General features: G+C 38.6%; 5 protein-coding genes across 6 annotated transcripts; 3 read left to right on the top strand and 2 right to left on the bottom strand.

Annotated features, from left to right (window-relative positions):
• The first annotated feature begins 1,098 nt into the window (after positions 1-1,098).
• LOC117784057 (EF-hand calcium-binding domain-containing protein 1-like) lies at positions 1,099-2,007 on the top strand. Its single transcript, XM_034621657.1, has 3 exons — positions 1,099-1,526; positions 1,581-1,688; positions 1,745-2,007. The coding sequence occupies exons 1-3, from the start codon at positions 1,140-1,142 to the stop codon at positions 1,928-1,930; spliced, it is 681 nt and encodes a 226-aa protein (XP_034477548.1). The 5' UTR covers positions 1,099-1,139; the 3' UTR covers positions 1,931-2,007.
• A 512-nt stretch (positions 2,008-2,519) lies between these two features.
• On the top strand, positions 2,520-3,507 carry LOC117784519 (EF-hand calcium-binding domain-containing protein 1-like). Of its 2 annotated transcripts, XM_034622271.1 has the most exons (4): positions 2,520-2,942; positions 2,998-3,105; positions 3,159-3,351; positions 3,439-3,456. In XM_034622271.1, exons 1-3 carry the CDS (start codon positions 2,559-2,561, stop codon positions 3,333-3,335), a joined length of 669 nt encoding a protein of 222 aa, XP_034478162.1. In that variant the 5' UTR covers positions 2,520-2,558; the 3' UTR covers positions 3,336-3,351; positions 3,439-3,456. The 2 variants fall into 2 exon arrangements, with proteins under 2 accessions (XP_034478162.1, XP_034478161.1); XM_034622270.1 differs by having other exon boundaries at positions 2,522-2,942; positions 3,159-3,507.
• A 2,072-nt stretch (positions 3,508-5,579) lies between these two features.
• Positions 5,580-10,249, top strand: LOC117783249 (tyrosine-protein kinase receptor torso). Its single transcript, XM_034620544.1, has 14 exons — positions 5,580-5,935; positions 5,992-6,246; positions 6,579-6,819; positions 6,884-6,966; positions 7,027-7,195; positions 7,463-7,768; positions 7,834-8,169; positions 8,229-8,400; positions 8,570-9,053; positions 9,109-9,203; positions 9,261-9,383; positions 9,641-9,778; positions 9,837-9,983; positions 10,049-10,249. The coding sequence occupies exons 1-14, from the start codon at positions 5,780-5,782 to the stop codon at positions 10,101-10,103; spliced, it is 2,760 nt and encodes a 919-aa protein (XP_034476435.1). The 5' UTR covers positions 5,580-5,779; the 3' UTR covers positions 10,104-10,249.
• Positions 10,250-11,598: 1,349 nt separating this feature from the next.
• Positions 11,599-16,400, bottom strand: LOC117783251 (ubiquinone biosynthesis protein COQ9, mitochondrial). The gene is made up of 4 exons (XM_034620546.1): positions 16,258-16,400; positions 12,192-12,928; positions 11,923-12,132; positions 11,599-11,861 (listed from the first exon to the last, which is right to left on the bottom strand). The coding sequence occupies exons 1-4, from the start codon at positions 16,316-16,318 to the stop codon at positions 11,823-11,825; spliced, it is 1,047 nt and encodes a 348-aa protein (XP_034476437.1). The 5' UTR covers positions 16,319-16,400; the 3' UTR covers positions 11,599-11,822.
• On the bottom strand, positions 13,846-16,204 carry LOC117783250. The gene has a single exon (XM_034620545.1). The coding sequence runs from the start codon at positions 15,978-15,980 to the stop codon at positions 13,974-13,976; it is 2,007 nt and encodes a 668-aa protein (XP_034476436.1). The 5' UTR covers positions 15,981-16,204; the 3' UTR covers positions 13,846-13,973.
• Positions 16,401-16,765: the final 365 nt, after the last annotated feature.

Below are 16,765 nucleotides of genomic sequence, written 5' to 3'. Positions count from 1 at the left end.
ACGAATACGAATACGAAATACTCACGTTGCCACACGCAGGCGGCGGCAACGTTCGCTCAGCCATGACAAAAACGATGGACTGTTATTTTTGTGCATGACACACTCACACACGCAGACAGATACACATAAACACAAACACATACACACTCACTCACTCACAACAAATTGCATTTTCCAATATTAGTATTATTATATTTGTATCCTGGTATCTGTTAAGTGAACTTGCTCTACAAATTTATGAATTTCGAATGCGGTTGTGTCGCAAGAACAAACGAATACTCAATACTCAACACTCAAAGCACACTCAAATCCCTGCATGAGTTAATTTTATTCATTCATCCAAAAAATCTTCAGACAGTATTCTACTTTGTCACTGTATTACAACAGTTATTATTATAATTTTTTTTGTAATTCTTTCTTTCAATTTAGCTATGTTAAGTTTATCGTTTTATATATATTTTAACATAAATATATAAATATACAAGTATGTATAATTTTATTATATACATAACTATACCATAATTGTACATCTATGTAGTTGTATTTTGTATGATTGATTGTTCATACATATAAAACTTTTATAATTGTCGTACTCATAAGTTACGTTTTTTGTAAACAGTACGAATTGTTTTTTAAGCAAGGTACGTTGGTAAGTATGTATGTATGTATACTCGTATCTCCCTGTAAACCGTACCATATTGTACACCTTTGTGTTGTATAGCGCTGTAATATCCTGTAACTTTGCTTTAGCTTACTAATTAATATAATTCGAGCAAAGGAAAATTAAATAATTAGATAAAGAAAATACATTTCCAATAAATGTGTTTTATTTTCATGTGAAATTTCTCGCAAATCAAGTATTCATTGACTTAATTCAGATTTGAAAGGAATATGCTTTAATTTTTCTTAGTTAGTTTAGTCAGGGACTGTAAAAGCTATAGCATCTTATAGGGTTTATAGGGATTTTCTAATAATTTTTAATCAGGGAATTATTGAGGGACACTAGAATTATTTTAATTTAGGAGCAGTTTAGTTTTTATTTATTTATTATACATAAATATTTTATTTAGGAATTATTTTAGACATTAATTTTGAAAATTTTTTTGAGTTTCATTTGTAGTAGATTATAGTTAGGCAATATGAAGGACCTAGATCTTACACTGGACTACATGGAAAACGCGCGTTTTAACTACGTCTATGGAGCCGCAGTTGCTCGCATGGAATCATCGGTCTTCACAGAGATTGAGCTGCTCTGCATCTCAATGATCTACCATAAGTTTGTACTGCAGAATGGACCTCGGGCGAGGTACATGTCCTTAATGCAACTAAGCAAGTTCCTACAATTGGTGCTCCACATCACGAATCAGCGTATTAACCGACGGATTGTGTTTTTTGTAAGCGATGATCCGGACTGCACGGATCCAAAATTCTCCCATGAGCGCCATTGTACCTTGAACAGTTTTATAAAAATGTTTTCCGTCTACTTCTCCGATGATATGGCGGTGCGTACGAGATTTGCCTTTAGTGTAAGTAACTTCACGGTTATAATATGGACAGTGTTGTTAGCCCTAAATCTCTAGATTTACGACGAGGAATCTGTCGGATATCTGAACCGAGAGCAAGTGATGCGATTTGTAGACGAATTTTTTACCGGCGATGATGAGGATGAGATTTTCGAGATGCGCGCTGTAATTATAAAAATATATTTAATAGTTTTATTTACTATACGTTTTGATAATTACAGGACATGCTGGAACTGCTTTTTATAAAATTTGATAAAGATAAGGATATGTTAATCTCGTACGATGAATATTGCGATGTTGTGCGTCAACAACCCGAGTTATTGGAATTTCTAGGTGTTATTTTTCCATCCAAGGTACAAATGGATGTCATTGGTCTATGTGTCAATCTCTTGCCCAAAATAGGATAACTTAAGTTCATAAACGTTTTATAATCTATACAAAAAATACAAGAATGCGAATGTAAATGTCACAGATGCGATAAAAATACATGTTTTATTTATTTATTTAAATATGTGGTCCCAAACTTAAAATTATAAACCCAGGTAGAGGATAAGTTGGTGAAAAATATTTTATTTTGGTGGCAATCGCATCTATAATCTGATCAATACAACATTTTTTATGTCTATTTTGAGTTGTTATGCAATACAAGCGCCTAAAATTATGCAGTTATTTTATACATGCAACTCAAATATAATATATAGTTTGCGAACGAACATTTTTTTGTTTTGTTTTGCTCTTTTAATTCGGAAAGCTGCGCGCTACCAAACTAAGCATATATCAGCTTTCGACTTTTTGTATTATACAGCTTCCATATATACAAAATAAAAAAATTTTCCAACGCATAACTTTATGATATTGTTTTAAAGTAATTGAAACTGAACTGTGAAAAATAAAATGAGAATATTTAACGAATATTTATATAATAAACCTAGGAGCAATTGCTCCATTACTTAATTATAATTTGCAGAGTTAAAATAAATAATTCTATTTTCTTTGTTGTTGTTAAAAAGACACTTTTTTTTGTTATCCGCCAAAATGAGAGATTTAGATCTTACACTGGACTACATGGAAAATGCGCGCTTTAACTATATTTACGGTCCCATTATCGCACACTTGGACACGGCTTTTACGAACACCGAATTACTCTGCTTGTCAATGATCTATCACAAGTTCGCACTAATGAATGGACCACGGGCCAAGTATATCACTCAGATGCAATTGGGCAATATACTGGAACATATGTTTAATGTTTCGGATCGTGATTTTAATGTGGCCATTGTATCAAGGATTAGCTTCGATCCGGAATGTGTGGATCCGAAATACACGGCCGATGGTCATGTCAGTTTGTCCAGTTTTATTCGAATGTTTACCATCTATTTCTCAAAAGATCTGGAGAAACGCATGAATTTCGTCTTTGGCGTAAGTATGATTCGTGTTTGTGTAGATCAGTGAATTACTTACAGTTTAAATTCAGATCTACGACGAACACGATCGTGGGTACTTGGATCGCGAGCAAGTGGTGAAATACGTGAATAAGTTCTTCTACAGTGATGACGAGGATGAAGTTCAAGAATTACGCGCAGTAAATAAATTTAAATTAAATTAATTTCTATATTATATATTGGATGTTATTAGGATATGGTTGAAATGATATTTTCCAAATTCGATTTGGATAAGGATATGCTCATCTCGATGGACGAATATATGGATGTTGTGCGCAAGCAACCAATGATGATGGAATTTCTGGGCAGAATATTTCCAACGGAGAGTCAATTGGATACCGTTAGCCATTGTGTAAACCTCTTATCCTAAAACCGATTCAATTCAGGTCAAGTAACGTTCATCTTCTGTGCTGAAAAGTGAAAAAGTGATCATGTTCTACAAGAATGAAACACTCTTTCACTTTTGAGCACAGAAGTTTGTATAAAAGATTAAAAAAAAAAAAAAGGCATAAATAAAATTATCTAGTACATTTTATACAGCATTTAATACTATCTGTAGTTAGCAAGGAATCAAATCGAAAGAAATATAGGTTCCGGTACGTTTCGAAACAACTATTTCGCCAGAAGGTTCTATTTCATTTTTCTTCTTTCGGTTTTGGTATCAGTACCGGTACGTAACGGTACTACAAATCAATTTTGAAAGGGGTATGGAAAAAAGATAGATGGCTTAGAGTCGAAAAATATCAAATTTTCTAGATGATAAAAATTTGAATGCAGAACCAATTTAGAGGCCAAATCATGAACAAAAAGGCATTCCGTTTGAAAATCGGTTGATTTTTGATAAAGTTATGAGAGATCAAAGTTTTTGAAAAAATGTCAAGGGGTATGTATGGAAAATTGGATGATAGATGGCTTAGAGTCGAAAAATATCAAATTTTCTAGATGATAAAAATTTGAATGCAGAACCAATTTAGAGGCCAAATCATGAACAAAATGGCATTCCGTTTGAAAATGGGTTGATTTTTGATAAAGTTATGAGAGATCAAAGTTTTTGAAAAAATGTCAAGGGGTATGTATGGAAAATTGGATGATAGATGGCTTAGAGTCGAAAAATATCAAATTTTCTAGATGATAAAAATTTGAATGCAGAACCAATTTAGAGGCCAAATCATGAACAAAATGGCATTCCGTTTGAAAATCGGTTGATTTTTGATAAAGTTATGAGAGATCAAAGTTTTTGAAAAAATGTCAAGGGGTATGTATGGAAAATTGGATGATAGATGGCTTAGAGTCGAAAATATCAAATTTTCTAGATGATAAAATTTGAATGCAGAACCGATTTAGAGGCCAAATCATGAACAAAATGGCATTCCGTTTGAAAATCGGTTGATTTTGATAAAGTTATGAGAGATCAAAGTTTTGAAAAATGTTAAGGGTATGTATGGAAAATTGGATGATAGATGGCTTAGAGTCGAAAATATCAAATTTTCTAGATGATAAAAATTTGAATGCAGAACCAATTTAGAGGCCAAATCATGAACAAATGGCATTCCGTTTGAAAATCGGTTGATTTTGATAAAGTTATGAGAGATCAAAGTTTTGAAAAATGTCAAGGGTATGTATGGAAAATTGGATGATAGATGGCTTAGAGTCGAAAATATCAAATTTTCTAGATGATAAAAATTTGAATGCAGAACCAATTTAGAGGCCAAATCATGAACAAAAAGGCATTCCGTTTGAAAATCGGTTGATTTTTGATAAAGTTATGAGAGATCAAAGTTTTTGAAAAAATGTCAAGGGGTATGTATGGAAAATTGGATGATAGATGGCTTAGAGTCGAAAAATATCAAAGGGGTATGTATGGAAAATTGGATGATAGATGGCTTAGAGTCGAAAAATATCAAATTTTCTAGATGATAAAAATTTGAATGCAGAACCAATTTAGAGGCCAAATCATGAACAAAACGACATTCTGCTTGAAAGCCGGGTCAGTTTTGTTCAAGTTATGTCAGCTGGAAGTTGATCAACTCTTTGACCTTGCAACTTTACTTAAAGTGTTTTTTTTTTTAATCTGTTGGTAAGTATATAAATTTTTGATTTCCATCAACAGTTGAGTCTATATCAGTTGTCGGAGATGGTAAAAGCTTTAAACACAAAAATTTGCTATATTTGTATAAGAAATTTTTTATTCCAACCCCCGATATTTATAATAACGAATTGTTATATCAATTGTTCTCCTTCACTTTTAACATGGTTTTCTTCGGATTCATAACCAAGGAAGGATTAACATACTTTGAAACTTGGAATTTATTATTTAGCACAAGAGAAAAATATATAGAAGAAAATATAAAAATGTAAAATATATATAATACACAGGGAATCCCGTAGCGAGCACTCTCGACTTTAGCTTTCTTACTTCTTTGCATTACAAATTTAAGCTGTCTGTCCCAAACACTGCTTGAAACAGAGAAACAGAAACTGAAACAAAAACAAAGCAAAATCAAAATCAAATTGGATTCATTCTTGTGTCTTTTCAGCAATTCTTCCTGTTCGTAAATTGTTGCCTATCGCTTAGACTTCAGTTCGCGTGCTTCAGTCGTAGGCAGCAGTCGACACTTCCAGCGAGTGCTACAGATTGGAAGAGAGCGAAAGAACTTTCCAAAAGCAAAAGTACCGCAAATGTAAAGTGAATTTTGAGAAAAGTGTGCATAAGTAAAGTGCAATAACCGCGCAGAAGGAGACACAAACATTGCATTAAACTAAAAGTTGTTAATAAAGAAAATAAAAAAATAGCAAAAGACAGAAATAGAGAGAATGTTAATTTTCTATGCAAAATATGCACTGCTCTTTGGGCTAATGTTCGATCGCAATGAAGGTGCTCAATTGCTTACGGATCAGTTCTACGAGGACCACACACTGCTCAATGTGGCGGCCTGCAGCAAAGATTGCCTGGAGAGCAAACAAGCAGAGGTGCCAACTGCCATTGGTACAGTAGACTCCATCTATAACCCCTCTTTATTCCTTAGAACTTACTTGGATGCATTAACTACTGCAATGACACGGACTCGGACTCTTCAAGGGAATCGACACCGAAGCATTTACACAAAGTACAGGATAACTTTTTTTTGAAACTAGTCTGTCGCACCGAGTCCGATTTGTCATTTCGTATTGACTGGGTTCAACATAGTCGGGAGTTTGTCAACGCTTCAGCTGCGCCGGATGCCATGTTTATCATCAAAATAAATTCAAGGAATAACAGTTTGTCATCGTTGATATATCTGGTAAGTGAATCAGTTGATATATGTATTTTTGTAGAAACTAACCTAAGCTAGATTTTTATTAACACCCTTAAAGAGGGTTTTATAATATTATTCCGAATCCGAGACTTGACAGACACCACACTTAGGCAAGAAAGTGTTTTGACAAAATCAAAAATGTTCCTCTTTTTTTTTTTGCAAAAAATATATATTCATTTGTTTTATTTAATTATTTATTTTATTTTTAATCTTAACTGTGCTTATTAGAGCAAGTTAAAAACAAGAAGAAAATTTATTTTTACTAAATACATTTAGAACAACTTCAACCAGTCGAAAACCTTTCTTATATAATTTAGTCAGACGAAAGTTTCTTTACAATTGCCGACTTGGAGGATAATACCGAATATGTAATCTCTGCATTGGCCATGCATGCCAGTGGCGCCTATTCTCACATAGTCAGCGAAGAGATCTTCCAGACACTGAGACGTGGCTATCAGCCCAGCGAAATGATGGGTGAAGTTAAGCTGCGAGGATTTCATAAACAGCCTGACGATTGGCGAAGAGTTGCCGCGGAGATTGAATGGTCACCATCGGCAGGTAAGAACGTGAAAAATATTACTATGCTAGCAAAAAGTTTTATGCCATGTTTGTTTTTCTTCAGAGCGCAATTGTTACTTTCATCTGCTATACTTCTCAGAGTCTAGCAGAAGTCTTGAAACCACAGATCCTGTGGAGTTCCTTGATGTAGGTAGTGTGAATTTCTTGTGTTGTCTCTATTAATAATACCATTTCTCAAAATCCCAGCCTAGTCAGCTATATACTTATACCGTACCCAATATTGAAGTTGGTGAGCACTTTAAGGTTGGAGTGCGCACAGTTAATATCAAGAATCGTCTGGAGAGTCCAGTAGAATGGCTGATCCTGCAAGCGCCCAGCTGCTTGGATTGGTTCAACTATAATTACACACTCTGTGGTGAGTTTTTATAAGTTTCTTTGTTCTGTTACCAGAGGGTAAAACCATTTTATTGCAATAATACATTAAAAAAAAAAATCACTAATGTTTAATTTATACAAATTTAAATAATAGTCTAAATAATGATATAAAAACGATATTCGGCATGAAAATCGAGATAATTTTGACAGAATTAAGCAAGTTTGAAGTCTGTTAAAACATTGAACCGCCTTGAACTGGAGGAACATTTTGTAGTTTTCTAATAGCGTTATTCCTTATGCTCCTCAGCACCTCTAAAACCCAGCAATTTGAGTGTCATTCAGCAGCATTTGAAGCAGAATAATTTGTCACTGAATGTAACCTGGTCGCTGCCCAAATATTTGCCGGATAACTATACGCTGCTGATTCTCGATCTGCACGAGGACTACAAACCGGCCAGATTTAATGTAGATCGCAATGCTAGCCATTACTATATATCCAATATAACAATACTGGGCGATAGTTTTGAGGTGCATCTGGTGGCACAGACGCAAGGCGGCAAGAATGTAACCGCACAAATGCTGACCAAGACACCGCTAGAATCCTGGCTTAAAGGTGAATTGTGTCATTTTTTTAAGAAAATAAATATTTAACACTTTGCTGACATTATGCATTCACAGTTCGCACTATGATCAGTTTGATGATAATCTTCCTGTTTGTGCCCATTTGTTGTATTGCCGCCTTGTTCTCGCTGAAATTCCGTAGTCACAAGCAACACTTGGAGGCCATGGCAACCAAGGCTGCTCCTGCTCAGTCTCCCGATTTTCACTTGACACTCGCACATAACAACAGCTTGTTGGCCACACTCGCCGTTGAGGATAACTTTGAGCTGGACGACGAACTGGAGGTGGAACCACATGCAGTGCTCCTACAGGATGTGCTGGGCGAAGGCGCCTTTGGACTAGTGAGACGTGGCGTCTACAAGCAGCGTCAGGTGGCTGTAAAGTTGCTCAAAGGTAGCATTTAAATACCCGACATTATATATTAAATAATTGTCTACTGTCTGCATTTGCAGATCAACCCAATGAGGAGGATGTGGAGGCCTTCAGATGTGAGATACAAATGCTCAAGGGCGTGGGTCGGCATCCAAATATTGTGGGCATAGTTGGTTATTCCACCAGATTCAGTAATCGTATGATGCTGCTCACCGAATACTGCGGTTTGGGCAGTCTCCAAAGCTTTCTGCGGTAAGTAGCCGAATTTATAACCCTTTTAGGGACGTTTACTGTTAAAAAATTTCAAATAAAAACTACTTATTAATTAAAATATTATACAATATTAAAAAATTTTCTTTAAACCTTTTAAAAAAAATTTTAACTCTTATTTTTGTATTCGGAATACTTTTCATGCTTGCAGCGATGAATGGAAGTTCCGACAGGAGCGCAGTGCGCAGGATATGCGTCTGAAGATCAGTCAGAGATCCGAAAAGCAGCAAACACAAACTCTTCTTGAGCCCGACACACGAATTGAGGACATTAACAGATCCATGCTGTCTACAGTGGAGGAGGAAACCGATGGAGATCTATCCCGCAGCAGTTATAATCCCATTGATAACTACCGAATGCACAACGTTATCCTAGCGGCCGACAATAAAGGCTATGGACTGCAGGACATTGAGAACATCGATGCCAATCCGATGCCACCTCCACCTATAGCCTGCCTCAAGGCCATATTGAAACTCACTTCGAACAAACCAAAGCCCGTCAAGAACAGCATTGTAAGCTTCGAGAATCAGGAGTACTTTCAGCCCATTGCAACGGACATCCCAGTGACGGCTCCAAGGGAACCTCTTAAATATGCTGATCTGCTGGACATTGCACAACAGGTGGCCGTTGGCATGGTGAGTCTAAAGCTTGGAAAACTTATTCAAATGTCGCTAACAAGCTTCTATGTAGGATTTCCTGGCGCAGAACAAGATTGTGCATCGGGATTTGGCGGCACGAAATGTACTTATTTCCCTGGATCGCACCATAAAGATCGCGGACTTTGGGTGAGCTGTGAGGGGTATAATTGACTTGCCTAATACTATTTAAACGTAATCCTCTAGTCTTAGCCGCGATGTGTACCATGAGAATGTCTATCGCAAGTCGGGAGGCAGTGGCAAGTTGCCCATCAAGTGGCTGGCATTGGAGTCCCTAACTCATCAGGTCTATACCAGTCAGAGCGATGTGTAAGTAATTGATTGAAGTAGACACGGTACAAAAGTAGTACAAGGGATTTATGTGTTTGTGGCAATTTAGATCAGGCAGAAAACATGTCTGTTCCTATAAACTGAAGCATTAGACTATGGTTCAGACTTTTAAATTAAAAACTCTTAAAATTTTAGCATAAATAATATTTAATTTCGTAAATCAAAATTCTCAGTCAAGTACTCTTAACTGTTGCATTTTTACTTGTATTATTATATTCTGTTATTCATATTTTTAGCTGGTCCTTTGGCGTGCTGCTCTATGAAATTATCACACTAGGCGGCATGCCATATCCCTCGATCTCACCCAGAGATTTGCTGCAGCTACTGCGTCAGGGTCAGCGCATGAAACGACCCGAGGGCTGCACTGACGAATTGTATGTATGCTGCAACAAGTTTAAGATATTAATTTATTATTAAATTCGCTCTAAAAAGGTTTAAAGTTATGGAAAGCTGCTGGTGCTCCATACCCGCAAATCGACCCACATTTGCTGATCTTATAAAGCGTCTGGATGCAATGCTGATGGCCACCAAAGACATTCCACAGCGTATACTACAGCAGCTGAATTCCAAAGAGCACAGGTGAGTGCTACTATATATTAATTTCCTTTACAACAAAGATTATTTCTTCCATTTCCCATCCATAGCCAAGTGGAGCAGCTTACTCCCCATGATCAACATTATCTGCAGCCTTTAGATTAGTCCGGATTGAGGGCTTTTTTAATTGTTTACTGTGCAATACATTATAAGTGTCTAGACTGCTTTTTAAAGCTCCTAAATATGTTAACTGAAACTACTTTACAAGGCTAAAAAGCTGCAGCGAATAAATGATAATTAGGCTTATTCCAGGCGGGAACATTTTCATAAACTTTTGGAATCATTTTCAGATCCGTTCGGAGCTTGGAACTAAACTGCGTACTGGAAAAGCGACATTTTTGAATCAGCTTCAATTTACAGTTGCTTAAATGTTTGTTTTCGCACAACAAATAATTCATACATATTTCATTGTGTTTTAAATAGTAATCTAATTATTTCTATACTATTTCCATGGTTAAAAAGAAAAGGAAAGTTTTTTTTTGTTATTTTACCTTTGTCAAACCCAGTATTAACATTATTATTATTAGAAACTTTCCATATATTGTGCTTTCATACATGACTTTAGTACTTTGTATTATTTCAAAATTCAAAAGGCACACATTAAAAAATCATTTGGGAATTATCTTGGAAATATTGTAATTTTAATAACAGAGCTAGGAAATGTGCCAACACTGCTGTCGTATGGAATGGACACCTTGTGCGCCAATACCCTATGCATGTCCCCTCTGTCCAGTGCGGCAGGTTGCCGACCTGTGCGACGGACCGAACAGCGGGGACTACAGAAGGCGTAATCGCAAATCAGCTAAACGTGCGGACAATCAAATGTGCAGGGGCATCTCGGAGCTTTACTGCCATGTGGTGGCTGCCAAACGCAATACTAAAGGTACAAAGCGGAGAGGAAGGAAAGCTCTTCCCATGGTTGCCAATGAACAGGCGGGAACCGAAATAAGACTGCTTCCCCGAATGGCACAGAATGGTCAAGACCAACAGCAGGCAGTCAAATTTCGATTGGATCATCCACAGTATATCGATAACAATATTCCAGTTCTTTATCAGGAAACCAGTGCTAATCCCCTGAACAACTGGACATGGGCATCTCGTTACCCCGTTTCTGAAAAAGTGTTGCCCGTGAACGCCCGCATGGATGACGGAGTATCAAGTCAAAGTTTACGCATATCCCCTGTTAGATGCCTCTCGTCTCCATATGATTGATTTTGATGTGCGTGTCTGCTTTCAGTGGAAATGTTAAACATGCCAAACCGATTGCTGCTTTCAGCACGTTTCATAGTTGTGTTATAAAAAGCAGCAAATAAAATTAATTAATAAAGTTTTTGTAGTTTTGTTAATTAATCACTTAAATCATCCCGCCAACAATATTTTATTAAACAACAAGAGTAAGAAATATGTAGAATATTAACCCCCCCATTGCAAGTTGAATATTAGATTTTACAGAAATATCACATTCCAATAAGAATGCGGCCGTTAGCTACGCTTACACCATAGTTTGAAACAAATTAATAAACTAAATATTAAAGCTGCGCTTAAATTAAAGAAATGGCTGAAATGGGACAAAATGAAAAACCGCCAAAGCGATAACAGCTTTTTCGGTACTCGGTATCGATTGTGCGATAACAGTTTTAATGGCAATTTTTAAATTTGAAAATTATACAGCACTGCATTGTATAAACGTAGCTGACCAGCTTTAAATAAACATATGAAAATAGTGTAGATATTATCCGATGTATAGTTAGTGTAAATCTTTGTATATATATTTTTTTTGTATACATAACACTCTTTGTCTTTGAGCTGCAACTCTTTAACCTACTATTGGCGACCGTAGCCCAGGCCAAGTATATTTCGCGCCTGCAAAGAGAAGAAGAATTTTATTATAATAATATTTTTTGTTACAAGTTCGTTTTGTTACCGTTATGAAAGCCGAGTTGAAGGAACGTTGAAATGTTTGCGTCATGCCCTCGGTCTGGGCTAAAGCCATCTGCAGCTGGACAGCCTCGTCCATGCGGTTCTTGAGGAACTCCCATGTCTGGGCATGTCCTGGCGACGTGTCTTGCAGCATATAAAGCTCCGTCATTTTCATAATAGTGGCAAGTCCAATGCGCCGTGTATACCAGCCAAACTATCAAAGGAAAACGCTTTACAAGAAGTCGCAAATAATAGAGAATACATTCAACTCACGTCTACGGAACGATCTCCGGAATAGTAGCAGATATCGTCGACCAGGGTCAGGACCTGAGCCAGTGCGGTGGATGCATGTTGGGGCTGGGCAATTAGAGCCATGGCCTGTGGCCACTGCGTCTTATAGGGCACAATCATCTCCAAGCGTTGGCGCACAGCTTGCACCAGAAAATCGAGTGGATCACCGACCTCTTTCTGGCCATTCTCTGTCTTCTGTTGGAGGAACTGCACCAACTGTGCATTGCACTTGCCGTTGAAGTGGGAGACGAGGGCAAAGCCACCTTCGGGAAACATGCCATGGACAACGCTGGGATAGCCACAGGATTCAGCACCCAGGACAATGGCCTGCTTGGTCCAGCCATGTTGAGGCACATGCTCCATGGCTGCATCGAGTATCTTATGACGTATGCCATCCACTTTAGCCTGTTTTCCCGCCTGCTCTTCATTTTGCTGACTCTGCTGTCCTCCCTCCACTCCTTGTCCGCCTATTCCCACTCCTCCTCCACCGCCAGCATCGCTCTGTGTTTTTTTGGCCGCCAGTTGTTCAGCGGCATCACGTTCCCTTTCGCGTTGCTCCTCGCGTGCTCGGAAATCCTCCAGCTTATCGGTATCTTTGGTGTAGTTGCGTGTCAAACATGCTGCAGGAGTCAGCGTGCGTTGCCGGCGCTGCAGTGTGTGAAAGGAGGACGCTGTCCTGGCGATGGGACATGTGGAGGCCAAAAGGCATCCCTGTGCATCTGCAAAAGGAACAGAGGAAAAACAACATTAATTGATATTTTATTAAATGTATGAAGCTGAAAGCTTTAATGTGCTTTAAAATCTGCTAATGGAGCTTTCAACTTTAAATAAAGCTTTTTACTTAATCTTTATATAGTTATATATCTTTATATATATATTGAAATATGAGAGCTTAGATATTATAAATAATAACTTGGCTAATAATTTTTTTTTCAGAAAACTAACACCAATTGTTAGAGCTTAAACCTGAAACCCTTAAGGCCAGTTAGATTTATGAACTTACTACAAAAAATCTAACTGAAGTTTATGTTTTTAAATAATTGCTTTATGAGCTTAACAAATTTGTTCTAAATAATATGTGATTTCAAAGCTGTTAATGATATTTAAACCTTTAAACCAACTTTGACTTTAATAAATTTAATTAATTATTAATTAACTTGCAATTGTAATGACATTAGTTGATAAAGTTGTAAGTTTAAAAACCACTTCGATCTATGAACTGAGTGCAATAAATTTAAATGACAGCTTTAATGAGCTTACAAAGTTGTAGTTTGTTGCATTCCACCATAACACGACATAATATTCATAAACATAAACATTGTTTAACGAGTTTAAAACAAATAAATGTGATTAGTTGCATTCTGTTATTAACAAAACGCGGGGGATTCCCCCCTTTGCACTAATTGCAAACTACAATTTGAGTTTGAAGGTCGTGACAACAACAATGCAATGCATAGTTTAATATTGTCTACTGCGCAATTAATTAGCACGATTAACCAAGCGAAGAGCCGCAGCTTGTTGGCCAATTAACACATATTGACCAGAAACATGAAAATGAAACTGAAAGCGAAATCGGAGTCGGTATCGGAATTCTATCAACCCAAATACAAAATTTAATTGAAGACCACAATAAAATTAGTCACAAAATGTTTGTATTCATTTTACTTTAGTAATAAACATAGAAATATACATGTCAAGTTCCTTTTGTTATTGTTTTTTTTTTTTTTTTGGAGTGGGATGAAATTGAAAATACAATAATTGAATCTAATGATGCTCCAGTTCCAGTTCCATGGCAACGGGTTTAGCTTGGATTTGTTTGCGTCTGCTTTGGTTTTGTTCAAGAATCTCGCAGGCACGCAAATAGACATTGCGCAACGTTTCCAATCCCGTTATGGATCCGGCCAAGACCTCGAGCTTCTCCTCGCGTCCAATGTCCGGCAACTGGCCATCGGCATCGCCATCTCCGGCCATGCCACTGTTGCTGATGTTCACGGCCAGCATGTTGAGTTGCTTCTGCATCAGTTCATCATCGGAGGCACTTTGGCCATTCGTCACACGCTCCCTGTACGCTCTGTAGTGAGCCAGAGAGAAGTTCAAGGCCTTCCCCAGTGGAGCCAACAGGCGTTCCTCAATCTCCGGCAACACATCCCAGAATCCCGTTCGGTTCTCCATGTCGCCGAGTGCAAAGAATCGCAGAATGTTGATGGCATTCGATAAACTGGTCGAGTGCAGCAACAGATCCGATTTCACATCCTCGGGCAGCACACAGACGCACTGCAGCAGCATCGACCGGAACTGGACGCCGCTGTAGACGTCGTGGAGCGGCGCCTGACGCTGCAGTGCACCCGCCACCAGATCCTTGTAAATGCCACCCAAATAGCCCAAGATTCCATCGTGTTGCAGTGTGGCCAACAGATTTCGCAGCACAAAATACTTGGCATCATCATCAAAGGCCATGATGTAATGGTGCAGTGTCTGGAGCGCCTTCTGACGCAGTGCCTCCTGCGGCGAGTAGCCCGTAATTTTGCAGAGCGCCTCGCAGTACCGCTTGTGCACCTCCAGATCCAATGAGCTCTGTGGCACCGGTTCATTGAGGATGCTCAGCATGTAATCGTTTAATCGGAGACCACAATGCTGCAACGGCGGCTCCGACTGCTCCAGCAGCACAGCCACCAGATACAGACTCGACTCGAAGAGGAACAATGGAGCATAGATCTTGGGAGCCGTCGTGGGCAACAGTTGGGCCACAAACAGAGCATGATAGTACATGGCCAGAGCGGGCAGCGGCAGTTTCTCATCGATCAGGAATATATTGTGGCTGCTCATCTCGTAGACACCCTTGGAGGCGTCCAGGCGTCGCTTCCAGCGCGTGCGTTGCTCCACCAAACCGAGCAGATAGTAAGGATCCCCAATAAGCCTTGTAATGTGCTGGGTTAGACTCTGCACCACCTGCTGCACATAGGTCTGTGCCCGTCCAGCGTTCGCACGTGCCAGCAAATAGTTGCTCTGCGTGTGCTCCGGTCGACGACGCTTGGGACATGGACGGCACGAATGGATTTGTCCGGGCATCAGATATGGATTCATCTCATTGCTCAGCTCCAGCAGCGCCAGCGGCTTGTCCATCAGCTGCACCAGGGAGCAGGTGAAGACATTGCGACGATTCAAGCTGCAATCCCGAAAGATCACATTGGGTTTCTCCTGCTCGAGAATGTTCCGGAGCAGCGGCTCGTAGCACAAATCAATGGTGATGTAGTGTGCCATGAGATCCTCAATCTGTTGCTCCTGCTCCAGCAACAGTGCCTGCTGCTGATCGTAGCCCTCGCTCAGGTAATCGGGCAGTGGCAGATCCCGCATCCTCGTAACCACCGAGCAGAGACACCACTCGACAGCCTGTGGTTTGGCGTCCCCCTGACGCAACAGCACCACCTGCAGCGCACGTAGGTATGCCGAGAAGATGGCAATACTGGTGGACTCCTCGATTTTCTCCATCACCTCAAGCATAAACTGCTCTAACGGTGCATATTCCGCCACAATCTTGAGCAGCTCATTAACGCAGTCAAACAGTTCCGAGTTCTCCACATTCGTGTCGTCCGTTAAACTCGGAGCACACACATCACAATAAAGATCCATGGAAATTGCGGGCAAGTGTCGCAAATTCTTTTCGGATTCGTTGGGACTCTGAAATAGCATTTTAATGCCATCGTAGGCTTGTTCCAACAGCAGGCGTTTAATTAGCTTCAACAAATTATCGGCATCAGTTCCAGGCTCCATTTTTATATGTTGTTTTATTTATACACACACTTTTTACACTCGATTTTTAACAGAAAATTCTAAACAATCTCACAATCAACCGGCAACGGCATCATTTGCTTTATCTGTATCTTTATCCATTCCCCCCCTGACGTATAATTCGAGAAAACAGCTGTTTTCCCTTTGAATGTCGTCTTTGCTCTTTCGTTGGTATTTCGTAATGTATGCGCATTAGGGAATTGCAAAAAATGTTGCAGGCGTGTGATAACAGTTGCGGATTTACTTAAGGTTTACTTACTGTGTGGCAGCACAAACTTTTGTAATCGTATTGCTTTTTGCAAACAGCGCACATTTGCCATTTTAGCGCTCCAAACGTTGTCTACTTAACTGAATAGTATATTCTTCTTCTTCTAGCTTTTAGTTCACCGCCATTCAGCATGCTGTGCGTCATGTGCTGCAAAACGGCCACAAATTAAACATTTTACAGCACTGAAATTATAGAGCTGACAAATACAAAATACATACATATAATATTTAGCTAAATTTTATTTTAATATAAATGCTTCTGCTCTTGATAGTAGAAGAAAAAACTCCTCTTTTGTGTAACGCAAAATCATATGTTCAACAATAGCTGCCTAGTATTTTACCATATTATGGTCTGGTCCACTGCTTCCAACTTTGCTATTTATAGCTAGTTCTGGCTATTTTTAAAGTTTGATACTAGAAAATATTCTATTTACCGGAAATCTGGCAATTTTAAATATATTTTCAGCTATGTTTAAAAAATTTTAAGCTGCGCGCGTTTG

The sequence above is a fragment of the Drosophila innubila genome (genome assembly GCF_004354385.1).
Source record: "Drosophila innubila isolate TH190305 chromosome 2R unlocalized genomic scaffold, UK_Dinn_1.0 1_C_2R, whole genome shotgun sequence".
Taxonomy (NCBI): Eukaryota; Metazoa; Arthropoda; class Insecta; order Diptera; family Drosophilidae; genus Drosophila; species Drosophila innubila.
The sequence above is the reverse complement of the archived record's forward strand: the minus strand, read 5'-3'. Positions and strand labels throughout refer to the sequence as shown.

Coding starts and splice junctions, on each gene's coding strand:
- LOC117783251 (XM_034620546.1), bottom strand. CDS start 16,318: ATGGCAAATGTGCGCTGTTTGCAAAAAGCAATACGATTACAAAAGTTT. Junction 12,133..12,191: donor CCGGAGATCGTTCCGTAGAC/GTGAGTTGAATG, acceptor TTCCTTTGATAG/TTTGGCTGGTATACACGGCG. Junction 11,862..11,922: donor TCAACTCGGCTTTCATAACG/GTAACAAAACGA, acceptor TTCTCTTTGCAG/GCGCGAAATATACTTGGCCT.
- LOC117783250 (XM_034620545.1), bottom strand. CDS start 15,980: ATGGAGCCTGGAACTGATGCCGATAATTTGTTGAAGCTAATTAAACGC.
- LOC117784519 (XM_034622270.1), top strand. CDS start 2,559: ATGAGAGATTTAGATCTTACACTGGACTACATGGAAAATGCGCGCTTT. Junction 2,943..2,997: donor GCATGAATTTCGTCTTTGGC/GTAAGTATGATT, acceptor GTTTAAATTCAG/ATCTACGACGAACACGATCG. Junction 3,106..3,158: donor AAGTTCAAGAATTACGCGCA/GTAAATAAATTT, acceptor GGATGTTATTAG/GATATGGTTGAAATGATATT.
- LOC117784057 (XM_034621657.1), top strand. CDS start 1,140: ATGAAGGACCTAGATCTTACACTGGACTACATGGAAAACGCGCGTTTT. Junction 1,527..1,580: donor GTACGAGATTTGCCTTTAGT/GTAAGTAACTTC, acceptor CTAAATCTCTAG/ATTTACGACGAGGAATCTGT. Junction 1,689..1,744: donor AGATTTTCGAGATGCGCGCT/GTAATTATAAAA, acceptor TGATAATTACAG/GACATGCTGGAACTGCTTTT.
- LOC117783249 (XM_034620544.1), top strand. CDS start 5,780: ATGTTAATTTTCTATGCAAAATATGCACTGCTCTTTGGGCTAATGTTC. Junction 6,247..6,578: donor TGTCATCGTTGATATATCTG/GTAAGTGAATCA, acceptor TATATAATTTAG/TCAGACGAAAGTTTCTTTAC. Junction 7,196..7,462: donor CTATAATTACACACTCTGTG/GTGAGTTTTTAT, acceptor TATGCTCCTCAG/CACCTCTAAAACCCAGCAAT.